This window comes from Mesoplodon bidens (assembly GCF_964165515.1).
Source record: "Mesoplodon bidens genome assembly, chromosome: 16".
NCBI lineage: Eukaryota > Metazoa > Chordata > Mammalia > Artiodactyla > Ziphiidae > Mesoplodon > Mesoplodon bidens.
The window spans coordinates 23,781,215-23,797,357 of NC_138173.1; the positions used below are offsets into that span (position 1 = coordinate 23,781,215).

Here is a 16,143-nt window from a genome sequence, read left to right on the forward strand (position 1 = left end):
AGTTATTAGCCTCTGTCTTTTTTTTTTTTTTTTGCGGTACGCGGGCCTCTCACTGCCGTGGCCTCTCCCGTTACGGAGCACGGGCTCCGGACGCGCAGGCTCAGCGGCCATGGCTCACGGGCCCAGCCGCTCGGCGGCATGTGAGATCTTCCCGGACCGGGGCACAAACCCGTGTCCCCTGCATCGGCAGGTGGACTCTCAACCACTGCGCCACCAGGGAAGCCCATAGCCTCTGTCTTAAATTTAAGAAAGTGTTTTGTAAACTTAACTAAATCAGCATCTACAGAACAAATGGGATTACTAATATCCCAGCTCTAAAATTCAGTAGATGTATTATCTTCGTGTCCTACCTCAGCCAGATGATAAATTCCTTCAGTACTGTGATAATGCATTTGGGGACAAATCCTGATGTTTTCAATGGATAAGAGTAAGTTTGCATCAACTGACTTCAAGTGTGCCTAGTTCTCTGCCTTTGGTAAAGCATCAGAATCATCAAATGAGAGAGAGGGTAAAGGACTGAGTGAATCTGCACACTGTCCCTGCCCGTATCAGTGCCAATTGTAAGGATAACCCTAATGGCAGTATTTCAACATCATGGCACTTCTGATCCTGCTGTATTCCTTGAACCACACTTTCCTTCTTGATTTATTAAAAACACAAGCTTCTTTTTTCCCATATAGCTTGCAAATTGTTAGTATGCTGTTTAAAAATATTAGTAATGGCAGATGACAAGTGAATAAAAAAATAATTCAGGTTCTGGCTCCATGTCTACTGGCTGTGGTTTCATCTGTCAGATGGTCACAGCACCACATCCTTGAGTGAGGAATTAAAGGAAATGGGTGTGAAATGCCCAACACCTACTAAAAGCTCAATAAATGGTGGCTATTAGTGGCTAGGTGGAGGTGACCAGAAGGTGATTTAGAAGTTCATGCCTCTCAAACATGCATGAAAACCTGGAATAAAGATAGGGCTAGTGAAACACCGGAAAGATATGAGTATTACTGTAAAGACAGTCATTTCAACCATAGAGATGAATACAATCATTAAGGAGATTGTGTAGATGACTGGAGATAGGCAATAGCATTTAAGGAGTTGGAAGAAGAGAATACCAGAGAAGAGTCAAACTGGAAAATGAGAAAAGAATTAATTCTAGACACCAAGGGGAAGACTCGAAAGCACATTGAGATGAAGCGTGTTAAAGTGAAAGTCACCAAGTAGCGTTTTATTTAAGTAAAATCCTGGCAGGTGATAGGCACATGCAGGCCCTGCCCTCTCAGGGCTCACAAACTAAAAGTGAGTTCTTTTGGCTCATTTTGATTTTGGTTCATTTCTATTTCACAATCAGAACGTGGAAATTGAAATCTATGGATTGTAGGTTTACTTAAAAGTGAAAATGCTTTATTATTAACTGTAAACCAATATGGCCTCTGTAATTAATCCAAGTACAATGGGACAGCCACTAATTAATGGCCAAATGTCTCCCCATTATGGGCAAAAATCTGATTTTTCATCTGGGTCTTAAGAGCTATAAAGAAACACATGCGATCCTGATATAGGGCCTTATGCAGCCTCTCTGGCACAAATACAGCAAATAGTCACTTACAAATGTCTTTTTGTAGTCAGCATGTAGCGTTTTTGTTTGATACACTGAGTCCATACAGCTGCTCCTGGTTCTTTCTATACCCAGGATATGAAGGGTCTGGAGAGAAGTTGTATAATTAATGGATTTACCCCCTTTCCTCAGCAGATAGGTAATACAAAAGAACCCATGCCCAAATTATAGAATTTTTATTGTTTTCAAATACTATACAAAAAAAAATAGTAGTATCTCTTCCTTAACAGATCCAGAAGTAGTGAGTCTAAATTCAACATGTTTTTTCTCTATTTCAATATTTTGAGTTACTACTAGGATAATCCAATGGTTTCTCCTCTCTTCCACTGATTACTTTGGCCTCACAGGTGTGAGAATTCTTGCTTTATTTCCCACAAACTCCATAAATTAAGGAGTTCCTTTGTAAGAAGGGGATAATTTCAGGAATTATTTTCTTCTGTCACACTTCTTGAATCCGTAAATATCTGAGATTTCACTCTTGTTGCTATGTTTTTCCAGTGTCAAACACAAAACACAGTAGAATGACCGGGACCCCTTTCTGCTGTTCTTAGTAATTACTGTGTTCTAAATTGCTTAAATGTCTGTGAATTCATAATATTAATCTTCCACAAAGACTACTTGGAATAATATTTCTAAGTCGATGTTTATTTTTCTAAATTTATCCTCCCTCTACTGTTTTGTTGCTTTTAAGAGGCAGAGTACTCTGCAATAGATTAAATCATTTCTAAATTAAGTGTAGGTAGATGTCTAGAAAAGTGATTCTCCAGTTTATTCTTTTACAACCATCACCAATACCCACATACACCCATCCCACCTTCCAACCCTATTTCTATCATTTCTCTCATAAAGTAAGGAGACTTGAGGATATTTCATTCAACTAAAGAAACTGCCATCTTCTCCATTTTGCTTTGTTAAAAAGACAACAATAGGGCTGGATATCCAAGAAACAATGTGATGAAAAGAAGATGTGATAAAAACAACTGAAAGACTAATTGGTTGAAAAAATAATTTAACAGCTATGTTGAGTAACCACAATATTTCTATAAAAAGACAAATTTCTACATGTCAACTCCGCTAGGACAATGCTTCAACAACCTTTGCCTTAAAGCCTTTTCAAGTAAGTAATTTATGGTAGTCTGATACCATGAAGCAGTGATTTAAAGCAGATGGTAAAAAACGGCCTTTTTTTTTTTAAAGCGTAGATACCAGTTGATTATGTAACACAACAAGCTGTTTCCAGACCACTGGTCTCATAATAAATATTGAGACCTATACTACTGATATACACAATTTATTAAGCTTTTCACATGTAATAGAGCATAGTTTCAGTTGCATCTGAAGTGCTAACAAAAGCTCCAGCAATCAAGAATGGCAGCATGTTATCAATATTTTATAACAATCAACACTTGTAGCTTTTCAGATTTGGATAAGATAATTTATCCCAAAGTAAATCTAGTCATGCTTTTAAAAAATGCTTTAGGTCACTCCAAGCTTGGCAATTAACATTTGGCATAAACAATAATAAAACAATCACAACTTGATAAATAACAAATACAACATTGTAGGCCATAACCATACACAGCATAAGGAAAAGATGGTGATGAGTAAATAGCCATTAGAATTAATAGAGTACCTTGGCCTCCATGCAGATAACTTCCAGAGGCTTTGGTTCATTCAACCCTGACACTCAGTTTTCAAAGCAGGGGGCAACATCTAGAGTATCATTTTGTAATTTCTAACACACTGAAAACAAGTAAGTAGAAAATGATGAGTTGATTTTTATTAATGCATTAAATCCTCAGGAGTTATCACCAACCCCTTAGTATAAAATTTTTTCAAGTTATATTAGTCATATGTGTGCTTCTTACTGTAAATGCTGCTAAATGAATTAAATGAAGACAACAATCTTTCCCCTAATGTGATTGATTTTAGCACTTTTCAGCTACCTAGATCTAAAAATCTTTCAGGCTTTTGAACTGAACGTTTGAGGACAGTGTTCATATTTCAACCTACTGATAATACAATATGCTTGATTCAGAACATTAACTTACAATCTATTCCAAAACTAAAATTTTAATCTGGTGCAAAATAAGTAGCTATAAGTGGCACAATAACCATGACGCATAATGACCATGACACTGAAATGGTTACTGTCACAGATGGTGATAAACAAGGATGTGAGGGCTCCACTCCCAAGTCGCCCAGGATTTTGAATTACTGTCTGTACATACTGTCACTTACAAAATCATAATAAATTGAATATTTAGTCTGGTGTCTTCAAACACCCAAGATATAAGATAACTTACACCAAAACAATATTTATTTGAAAATATTTTTTGTACCTGGTAGTTCTTCCCTTGGAGGTGAAGAACAATTTGCCCAAACTTTTAATAACCAGGATACAGAAAATTTTAAAGAACGATCTTACCTAGGAATCAAATACACAGAGATTCAAAGAGGAAAAAAGAAAATTGTATAGAAGACAAAAATCAAACTGGTATCCCAGATCCAGAGCAATTTTGTAAAGTAGGAAAGCAATTATGATAACCCACAGCTTCTTAGATCATTCTAGTGAGGACCTCCAGGTACTATATATGTTTTTATAATGATATTTTCTAAATAAAGGGCCTTAAATGCACATAAAAGGGTGTTTCCCAGGAATAGAGGTTAAGATATTTTTACATTGTTCAACCCACAAACTATTTGGTCAAAGGAATATGTAAAGCTCAACAAAAGCACATCTGGTGGAAATTCATGGCAATGAATGTTGACAAGATGTGCTTGGATCTCGCTTGCAGCATCTGGCAGTGAGTAGCAGAACAAAGGTAGGAATCTCACAGGCTCTCCTGTGTCTGTTCTGGAAGAGGCTCCGTGGTGGTGGAACTAGCGTTTGCAGTCGAATTCAAGACTTCTCCAAAATCACCACCAGCAGGCTTGGTTCCTCCTACTTTAGACTTTTAACATAAAAGTTCAAAAAGGAAGAGACATTAGGAAACATAAACTTCGCTGAGTCTGCATAAAGTAACTCAAATTTTACTTTGAAGAACAAATAAATCAGGAGCCTAAGAGCTCAGTGATTATTTGTACAGAATTTAGTACCGTTGTAATGTTCCATGCGGTTTCCCAGAAAAACTTACACAGTTTCCGTGCTGAAATATTCAAATTGGTAAATTCTACCCCTCCACTTGTTTCCCCTATCTGCTTATTGTTCTTCATGGGGAAGGTTGTCTGACGAATTTTGTAAGGCCTATTATGCTAAAGTATCTACTGAACTCTTTATATTTGGATAACACTTTGTGAAATATTATTGAGTAAAACAAAGGAAAGAAATATATGTATGTCTCCCAGTTACAGCATAAACTTTCTAACCTTTTGCTGCTTAAAGAGTGGTACATGGACCTAGAGACTCAACATCACCCGGGAGCTTGTTACACATTTGGAACCTCAGACTGGCCTCCCCATCTCCGTCTGCAGAATTGAAATCCAGGCTTTAACAAGATCTCCAGGTGCTTCCTATACACATTATAGTTTGTGAAGCACTACTCCAAGTTATCTGGCCTGAAAGTTTGTCAATAGACATTTGTTTGAATGAATATACCTGCCCCGCATTTGTATACTATTGTATGCTTTTCAAAACCCTTACACATCCTTAATGACACTGATGAATCTATGCTTCCTGCCCACCGTCACCCCCTCTCCTGCCCCCATTACATCTCATGACTGACCAACAGGACAGCTGACTAACATTAAGAAACCAGTCAATGATCAAGGATGTAACTCACAGTGGGCTTGCATCTGACCTTGCTCTTAGCTCAGTCTTGACTGGGCACAGATTCATTAACAATCGGAATCTAGTTGAAATTTTCTCTCTCATTTCTTCTTGGCCTCCCATCCAAAATCTTTGAATTGCATGAAAAATGTGCATGACTTGTATCCACTGTATATTTATTAAATTTATTAAAACATTCCTTAATTACAAGAAAATGTTAAGACCTCTTGCAATTCACAAGCCTAAAGCAACTCCTCCCCACAACTGGTCCCTTCTCTATTCTAAGACCATGAATGTCAGTAGTAACTCCCAGTCAGACTCCTGGAGTTATCCTTGGTCCTTCCCTGTCTTGTTCCACATCCAATCGATCACTAACTTTTTCTCTGTCACTTGTAAAGTCTAAACATCTCTCAACTCTGGCACTAGCTCAACTCACCACACCAACATCTTTGGCCTGGATTACAATGCCTCCCTCCCACCTTGTCTCCTTCTCCAGTCTCTCCCCCCTTAGCTCTGCAGGGCAGACAGTGATATTTCTAAAATGCACAGAAGAATGTGCAACTCGGGTTGTTTAAAATCTTTTAGTGGCTTGCCACACTTTCTTTAACGTGGCCCACTCATCTCTCTAGCTACCTCTCCTGCTCAATACCCCACAGCACAGCAAAGTTCCTGGTGTTCCTCAAAGGGGCCCCAAAGCTTCAAACATTCCCCTCAACCTAAAGGTTTGGTTTCCATTTACATTACTGCATCCTCTGAGAAGCCCGCTCTGACCTTCCCTCCTGCCAAGCATGACAGAAATTCCCACTACTGAGCCTCACTGCAGCCTTGACTTCCACTGTCATAGCACCTTACCCTGTGTTTATTTTCATTGGCCATTTAATTGTCTAAACATCTTCAGAAAGGGTCTGTGTCCCTATTGCTCACCATGGTATTTCCAGTGCCCAATACTCATCTCCCGGCACATGGCAAATGCTCAATAATCACAGTTAATGACTTGATCCAAAATCTAAATGTAAATACATGTAGACCCGATGTTTAACTGAATATCAATGTAAGTTAGAAAAGCTGCGTCCCAAGCACACAATTATATTTTACAGCTTCCTTGGTGATATTTGTCTAATACACTATGCTATTAAAAAATACATTTTTATTTGAATGGTGCCTAGTCATATTTAAAAAACTGATTTCACTACAATTTAGAGAGTCTGAATATACTCAGGAGGAAAGTACACAGTAAATGACCTGGAAGTTTCTCCTCTTCTTCAGTGTCAAAAGAACTGAGGCTTTCCTGGTTTTCCAGCTAGTCATTTAAAAAACTAATGCTCAGGGTAGATTTCAAGGAGAGGCTATGGTATTCCTAAAACATTGAGAACTGAATTAGAGTAAAACCTTGACTTCTTGCAACGTACAGTTTGTTTTCAAACACCTGACTAGGCATTAATAAGGATAAAGCAGGCCTCTGGTACTGACCTAAGAGAATGACTATGATGTATTTTTTTGCTCATCAAACATGTATTAAGTAGCTGTGATATGCCAAGGACTACTCTAGGCCCTGGAGAAGCATCAGTGAGCAAAAAGAACAGGGGCCTGCGTTTGTGGGTTCATTAGAGCATGCGTGCTAGGGGGGTTGAACGAACAAGCTGTAGGACTGTTTGTACAGTGTGATTCCTTTTTGAAAAACATTTATACATTTATGTAGAAACAGAAAAGGTGGGTAGTAGCGTTTGTATGCGCAAGAAAAAAGGATTCAGATCATGATACAGTGTTTGGTTTTCTTTCTGTAAGCATACCCTGATTCTGTAATTTTAAAAAGATATATTTAAAAGCAAGTGACTCAATTACAATTCTAAAAGACAAAATATGAATATTTTAAAGCTGATTTATATAAAACATTTTAAGATATTAGTTTTAACCCTTAGAAAATATCCACAGTAACTACCAGAATTTGTTTAGGAAGAAATGACCATATGGGCTTTGCACTTCTCTGTAGAGAAGTCTGGGCAGTGGATGGGAACAAAACAACATTTTTGGTCACTTGTGACCCTTGATGATTTTATAGTTTTGAATATAATCTTGAAGATAATACAATTTACAAATTAATAAAGCTGATTATTATGGGAAAATGTCCACGTTCACCAATATCAAAGCAATCAAAAAAATAAAACAATGAATTATCAATGATGATCACCATTGCATCATCATAATAATAAAAATGTCCAATAATTAAGGATTGAACAAACAATATCCATTATAAGGCTATGTAAGCAGCCACTGAACATAATATTGAAGAAGAATAATGATACAGAAACATGTTTATGATTTACGGTTAATTCTTTTTAATTTTTAAATTTAATTTTATTTATTTTTTTATACAGCAGGTACTTGGTTAATTCTTTTTTAAAGTGTAACAGCACAGTCCTACAACATCACTGTCTCTGGGTCGTAGGACCACTTTTTTGTGTTTTATTTTTTGTACTTTTCTATATTTTTAATCTTCCACAATAAGATTTATATTAAATTTTGTCCGATTACAAAAGTATTTGAATAATGCAAAAAGCAGCACAAACTTCTAAAGTACTACTGTTCTTTAAAATTATACATTTCTTTTCAGCACTTATGCTGGCCATGCTACAATACACACTCAAAAAAATTGATTAAAAGAGTATATATCATCTTAAATATCCATAAATAATGTAAAGAAAGTTATTGAAGTTCTTTAACTATTTTTAGAAGGAAATACTAATTTGAATAATTTACCCACACCAAAGAAAGTTAAGGCACCAAACAAGATAACACAAAAGACCCTGTTCATTTCTCTACTTGCCTTTAAGTTTTCAACCTTTTCCTCAAACGATTTGAATGTTGGGGAGTTTCTATGGAGAGAAAAGAAAAATAGTAAATTACAAACACTGAACAAAAAAGCCAACAATTTTGAAAACATTATTAAGCTGACTGTATTCCTCTTCGCCATTATTCTCAATCAGCAAAAGAACACATATACCATATGTGACACCTGTTCCATAGATGTGCAGGCATACGTACAAACGTTTTATTATGTGAGATTATCGATTTTGTTCTAAGATTTCTACAACGATGTTTTCAATTCCTTGAACAGAGCCAGTCTTAGACATATAGATAGAGTCAAGTACATGTGTGAAGAGACAGAACAAAGTCAGGGACAACGCTGAGTCTGTCACTTTCCCAACCAACTTGTCACGGTATAAGAAAATGCCACTGTTGGATCAGTCTGATTCTGGTTAAGGTGCTACACTCTAGAACTCATGTTTAAATTCACGTTGCCTGGCAAGATTTCTACATGAACCCACATCACCTAAGCAGGACAAGCAAACCATAGGAGGTTCCTCACCAGGGATGCTGGTTCCCAGGAGCAGCATAACAGGGAAAGGAGAGACCAAAAGGAAGGGAGGAGCACAGAAATGTGGCTTTGGCCACTTCACAAAGCTGCCCCAACTGACAGAAGCTCTCTGAGCCCACGGGAAGCCTCTCCTGTGACTTCACATTCATCCATTTGAATTAAGGAGGATCACAGCACCTGTGTCGCTCCCACCTGGGTTTCCAAAGCTTTTATACTATCCACCTGACCTCCAGTATCCTTCCTACTACCATGATGAAAAAGGAGAAGGGAACAAGGGGTTTCCTCCTTCCCATCGTGGGGATGGGCAATCGGTCCCAAAGTGTGGTCCCCAGACCAGCTGTATCAGTAGCTCTTTGGAAGTTGTTAGCAAAGCAAATTCTCAGCCACCCCAGGCCTACAGAATCAGAAACTCAATGTGGGCCTGCTAGGCAGAGGCTTTTAATAAGCCCTCCAGGTAGCTCTGAGGTACACTAAAGTTTAAGCCAAGCATGTATTGTTAAAAATCCTCTGCCTCGGGCTTCCCCGGTGGCGCAGTGGTTGGGAGTCCGCCTGCTGATGCAGGGGACCCGGGTTCGTGCCCCGGTCCGGGAAGATCCCACATGCTGCGGAGCGGCTGGGCCCGTGAGCCATGGCCGCTGAGCCTGCGCGTCCGGAGCCTGTGCTCCACAACGGGAGAGGCCACAACAGTGAGAGGCCCACGTACTGCAGGAAAAAAAAAAAATCCTCTGCCTCTATAGAGAGGTTAGGTGAGGTCATAGAATGTGCCACTTGCAAGTGCTTACTGATGAAAGAGGACACTGGAATCAGATCACAGTTGGCTCCAAATGTCACAGTGGGATGAGGGAAGTAGAAATGGGGAGGATGAAAGAAAAGGGGGGCTTCCCTGGTGGCTCAGTGATTAAGAATCCACCTGCCAATGCAGGGGACACAGGTTCAAGCCCTGGTCTGGGAAGATCCCACATGCCGCAGAGCAACTAAGCCCGTGCACCGCAACTACTGAGCCTGCGCTCTAGAGCCCGTGAGCCACAACTACTGAGCCCGCGTGCCTAGAGCCCATGCTCTGCAACAAGGGATGCCACCGTAATGAGAAGCCCGTGCACCACAATGAAGAGTGGCCCCCGCTCGCCGCAACTAGAGAAAGCCTACGCACACCAACGAAGACCCAACGTGGTCAAAAATAAAATTTTAAAAATTGATTAATTAAAAAAAGAAAGAAAAGGGGATTGTAACTAAAGCTAATGCAGACGGAGGAGGTGGGACACCTACATCCATGAAAACAGAAGGTTGATTAGATGAGCACTGTTCACTTTTTTTTAATTAAACAGATTCCACATATGAAACAATTTAACAGGTTTACAAAACAAAGAGGAAATAATAATTCCTTTTTCTAATCGCAAACATTTAATGGATTTCTTACACCAGCCTAACATTGTTAGGAAGAGCAACTGAAAACTGGTGACAGTTTTCACAGCTTGTTTAGAGTAGAATTCTAGCTCCTACTTCAGAACAGTTCAAGTTAAACATCTAGATTAAAAAAAAATAAGAAAATATGAGACCAACTATATTTTGTAAAAATATACTTTACCTCATAGCAGGCATGCTAATTGAGTGTTGAATGGACCGTATACTAAGAGGCAGCATTAAAAAGAGATAGAAATGGAGTTAGTAAAGTGGTGATTAGACATTATAAAAAGCAGACAAAACTTAGTTTTCTAGGAGCTTGTTCTTCTGGCACCATGAAGAATTACCTGCTTTTTGAGGTGGAGGGGATCAAAATTATTTCAACATAATTTACTTTTATTCATGAGCCAATTTAATTCTAGCAGTTAATAGAGCTAATGATCAACTTTGCATTCTTATAGCACTTTGAAAATTGTCGAGTGCTTTCACCAGTATCTGTAATGAATCTAGCATCAAGGCTCAAAAGTTAATAATTTACAGGTCACAGCACAATCGTGAATGGAACTTGGGTCTTTAAGACTCCTAATCCAATGTTCACCACCTCCCCTCAAAAAATGAAGCACACACACGCACACACACACACACACACACACACACACAAGCGAGACCACTGAAGGGCTCCTGCAGTTGTTTTTCTCCCACATACTTGTTATCAGAACAGGAAGGTTTCAAAGTCACTATTTGACAACTTCAAGTGACTTTAAAATTACGTATCACTTCTTAGTGGTAGTCGTATCCAGTTTTCTAGTAAGAGACACCTGTACTTCATCTCAAACTGAATGTCCTTATAGGCCATTCAAATAACATTTGACCCCGTTTTACCAGGACCAGCTTTTTATTCAAGGGCAAAGCAGTTCACTGACCATTTGGGTTCAAGGTTATCTACCTCCAGCCATCTCCCATAGAGAACACCTCACAAGATGAAAGTACCTCAATTCTTGGGCTCACTAAGTCACTGTATGTACCCTGCTGATACTGTTAACATGCTTATTAGCATTTTGATCACTGACACAGCATTTTGGGGTAAGCTGGACAGTCCAAGGTTTCAATTCTCAATTATATTTAAATACTGTGTGTGTTTATGATTTAGTTTTCTCCAAGATTCCGTTGTTACAAATGACAATGTGTTTCAATGTAGCTCCTCAAATCTAGTTCTGCATTAGTATGGAGTATGATCTTGATATGAATCAAAAGAAGCTGACAGCTCGTACAGTCAAATAATCAGTAAAATATTTGGACATCTTCGTACTTAATGTTGTACACAATACAGGAAAAGATCCACTGTAGCTCAGCATTCTCTCTTCCTATCACAATGGTAGATACCTTGGATATAAGACTATATTCTGGGAGGATTTGCTAATTCTTTTCCTGCTTGATTTACTGCAGTGTGCTGGATCCATATTTTAAAGACAGAGATTAATAAAAATCACCTTTCTTAGTTTACAATACCAGAACTCCAAAAGCTACCTGCCCTTCCTTGGACCCTTCTGAAAAAGCTGCCTCTGTAAGTCACATTCCCAAAGCCACCTTCCACCATCACCAATATAATAACTGGATCAGTAGAGTTCCACCCACCAGAGCTAACCTCCTGGTAATTTACAAATTGTTTAGACCAAATTAAAAAAAAATTAATTTGAGATAATTAAGATTCCTACCCTGGGATTTTGTAATTATAAGCTGCTGGTCAGTTAGTGGTAGGTACTTGAACCAGAAAGTCATGTAGTGTTCGACGTTGAGGAAGACATTGGGGGGGACCAGGTACAAGCTTCAAGAATGCAGAGGAGGGGCTTCCCTGGTGGCACAGTGGTTGAGAGTCCGCCTGCCAGTGCAGGGGACACGGGTTCGTGCCCTGGTCCGGGAAGATCCCACATACCGCGGAGCGGCTGGGCCCGTGAGCCATGGCCGCTAAGCCTGCGCGTCCGGAGCCTGTGCTCCACAACGGGAGAGGCCACAACAGTGAGGGGCCCGCATACGCAAAAAAAAAAAAAAAAAAAAAAAAAAAGAATGCAGAGGAAACCAATTCCCAAAGAAAGAATTGCATATAAGCACAGAGAGAGGCAGAGGAAATGAAGGAGAGATGACCATTCAGGGAAGAGGGCTCAGGTGGTAGAGGAATGGCTTTCTTGGTTTTTCGGGGTTCTAGAAGCTACCTTGATTTCTAACAGCTTTTCAATGAGCAGGACTAGTCTGGGTGGGGCCTGAGCTTGCTTCCTTTCCTCTCCTTGGATTCCAAAAGAACTTTCATTCTATGCAACACATTCCCTTTTTAGGTGAGCGAAGTCACATAGTTTTCTATTCTTCCTAACCAAAAGACTTTGCTAGAACATTTTGGCAGAAATTACCAAATTCTGGCAAAAGAAGGTGCTTAATGGCTGAACATATGATAAATTATTTGTCCAAAGGACTCACACATTGAATTCAACAGTATCAACAAAATGAGAAAATGGGTGGATAAAGCAAGTATAAATCTCAGAAATGCACAGTTAATTCTAGTCACTGACTCTCCCTAAGATCTCCCTAAGATCTGTAAAAGATCATTTCCTCCAATGGCCAATTTGTGGATACTGTGCCCCTTTAAACAGCCTACAAACTAGTTAAAAGGGACTAGGGCAAACGCAGAGTGAAAAGAATGATCATAGAAGTGAATTGTAGATGCATCAAGTTGACTATCAATCCCACATCCAGCGCACAAAATTAATTCCGGATTATCCTACATAAGAAACAAGCCTGAGGTCATAAAAGTTGAAAAACTGGATTGTAAAAGTCACGAAGTCACATGAAATTATCAGAGGATGGCGAATTAACACAAGAAGGCAGTGGAGAGCTTATGCATGACTCATCAAGGGATCTTCCCTGGATTAGGTAGGAGAAGGATGGTTGGTGGAGCATCAGTGCAAGGGGATATCAGGAGAATGAGGGAAACTGACAAACAGGGTAAACAGTCAGGAGAAGACACTCAATAATGTTGGAAATACAGACAATTTTTAAAAATATTTTGTTTTTACAGTATTATCATAGGAAAGGACTACCAATACACTTCCAAGAAAACCAAGATAGAAATGATAGTTTGGGGCCTTTAAGTTAATAAGTACCTAGAAGGTGCCAATGATGTTTATAATATGACTTAAAGAATGTTAAAAATGAACACTTTGAGAATTCTAAGAAACAGTGCAGCATCTCTTGTAAAGGACTTTAGGGTCTTTACAGGATCATGACAAAATCATCCTTGCTGGTGTTGTGTTTCAATTAGCAGTTAAGGCAGAGAAAGAATTTAAATATTTTAGTACCATGAAGGATACATCCACTAAATACGTTTAAGTGGGAATGTATAGGAAAAAGCAAGGAAATGATTACAATAAGGTGTTTATTTTGTGATAAATTGCTGAGTTGAATTTCTGTATGTTTTACATTTCAAAATAAGAAAAGATTAAAAATACACTCACTGAACAGAGAATGAAATCAGTTAAATTAATACAAAGTTGAGGTGTTCCCACTTTTGAGGTAGCCATTACAGCAGGAAGAACAAGGAGTACATATCAATTTCAAGTCCACCCAGTTATCTGAACTTCTCTACAATCCCTATTTAAATGAAATTCCACTTTGTTGGTGGCTAGTCTGTAATCTAACAATTGAGCAGCTGTCCTTGCATTTCTAGCTTCTCTACGGAATGTTACACAAGCTTCAACTTGCCTCAATTTACACATCATCTCCAACATCACTGAAGTTTAAATACAATACAGAAAACTTCAAAAGCACAAAGCCACGTTGCTGCTGGACCAGAACTGTCTCTAACAGATATATTGTGAGGATTTGTTATCATCTATGAAGTTTAAACATAATATGGAAAACTTCAAAAGCACAAAGCCATGTTGCTACTGGACCAGAATTGGCTCTAATAGATATATCGTGAGGATTAGTTAGCATTTATAAAGCAAACTTTATGAAAACTTTTTCCAGCTTGATTTTGGCTCTCAAAGAAGGTAACCTATAATCAAAGTAGGAATGTAAATCTGGGTTCCTCAAAACACTGAGAAAAAAAAATCAAAAAGGGCAACCTGGGCTTCCCTGGTGGCGCAGTGGTTGAGAGTCCGCCTGCTGATGCAGGGGACACGGGTTCGTGCCCCGGTCCAGGAAGATCCCACATGCCGCGGAGCGGCTAGGCCCGTGAGCCATGGCCGCTGAGCCTGCGCGTCCAGAGCCTGTGCTCCACAACGGGAAAGGCCACAACAGTGAGAGGCCCGCGTATGCAAAAAAAAAAAAAAAAGGGCAACCTGATTCTCACTCAGGAAACACAAAGTACTTTGCAATCTAATATTTACTCTTACTTTGGAAAAGTTATTCTTTTATAAAGCTGAATTGATTTTTTAAAGTTTCCTTGTTTCTTACATAGGTGTTTGATCTTTTCATACCTAATAATAAAGGGGGAGGGGTAGGGGGAAAAGAAGAAGGAAGGAAGTAGTAAACAGAAGATAGAGAAAGAAGAGTTAATGGTCAACATGTCTGAAAGCTTATCTATGTATTACTATTCCCTTTTGCCCTCAAAATAATCTCTTGATCATAGGTGATGAACCAAAGGAACTGCTGGACAGTGCCTGTAGGGCCTAAGTCTTAAACTATCATTGCTCTGGGGAGGCAGAACAGTGCAGAAGGTAGTGCAGGCTCCTGAACCTGGGTGTGCCTGGGTTCAAGTCCTGGCCTTCAGCCACGTCGCTATATGACTTTGAGAAAGTCACTTAACCTCTCTGTGTCTCAGTTTTCCTTATCTGTAAAATCAGAAAAATAATAGCACCTACTATACATAGTCATGCCTGAAACACAGTTCACCATTATTATTGTTACGGATGGCTTTAACTGACACACACATTAATATTTATTTCATTTTATATTATTTTCTTTAAAGCTTTCAAATTTCACCCAGCTATTATTTTGGTTGGTAACTTGAACCCTGGAGTCTAGAACAGTGCCTGGCACAAAGCTGCCATTCAATAAATACTTTTGAATGAAAGAATGAATAAATAATTGCAGTAACTAAAATTAGGAAATATGGGCATAAAAGGTAGAAAAGTTCATTAAAGCTTTTCAAATTCTAATCAAAAGGTACTCTATTACAACAAGAGAAAAGAGGTCATTTCTTTTCCTATTAAGTGGTAGAAATTTTTTTTTTTAAAAAAAGAAATTTTCAGCAAAATGGAATTATCTGGAATGACTTTAATGAGTCCAAAACCAACAACAACAAAAAAATATCTAGAGGTTTACGTGAAGCAACACATGTCAAAAGGAGAAATTTCCTTTGACGATAAAGGCAAAGTTAATTACATTTCCTCCTAAATATATCAGAAATATTTGACTAATGAGGCTACTGAATTATTAGAGCATGCTATTAATAACATGAAAATTGATGTTTACACTGACAGCAAGTGAAATGAGAAGGCTCTTTTAAAGTTTCTCCCAAAAAAAGTAAAGGCATGGGTCAACATTTGCCATGTATGTGTAGAAAACAAGCCAACAGACGAGGAGTGACTATGACCACACCACTTGGGGAAAAGCTGTCTGTCCCCAAAGGGCCACCTTTGGCCTCCCTGCCGCTGACACCTAACTGTCAGGGCGTCAAAAATAGACATCTCTATCTCTGTCTCTGTCTCTCCCTCTCCCTCCTTTTCTCTCCCCCTCTCTCTCCCCTTCTTCCTCTTCCTTATTCACCCACCCAAGGCATACAGCAAACATCTATATCCCAAGTGCTAACTTATTAATTGATAATGTAGTACAATTAAAACTGTTGCTGACTCTATTCAAGTCAGCAAAATATCCGCAATGCCATCAGAGAGCGAAATCATTGCCACAAGTCTGCTGGGTTAGCATGGACTCGGAACAAAGGGTAGTTAACAAGATTACCCAACTAATTCAAGCACTTGCCAAAAGGGGCCC

The 16,143-nt window shown here is 38.9% G+C and overlaps 1 protein-coding gene across 4 annotated transcripts in view; it reads right to left on the bottom strand.

Annotated features, from left to right (window-relative positions):
* Positions 1-1,769: 1,769 nt before the first annotated feature.
* Positions 1,770-16,143, bottom strand: part of TPD52 (tumor protein D52) — a 115,607-nt gene continuing 101,233 nt past the window's right edge. For 3 of the 4 annotated variants that reach the window (XM_081258351.1, XM_081258352.1, XM_081258350.1), the window contains 3 exons: positions 10,343-10,384; positions 8,206-8,254; positions 1,770-4,566 (listed from right to left, as the gene is read on the bottom strand). In XM_081258351.1, coding sequence (XP_081114477.1) covers positions 4,447-4,566; positions 8,206-8,254; positions 10,343-10,384 — 211 coding nt within the window. In that variant the 3' untranslated portion in view covers positions 1,770-4,446. The remainder of the gene's footprint in view (positions 4,567-8,205; positions 8,255-10,342; positions 10,385-16,143) is intronic. The other variant, XM_081258353.1, reaches the window with a different exon arrangement.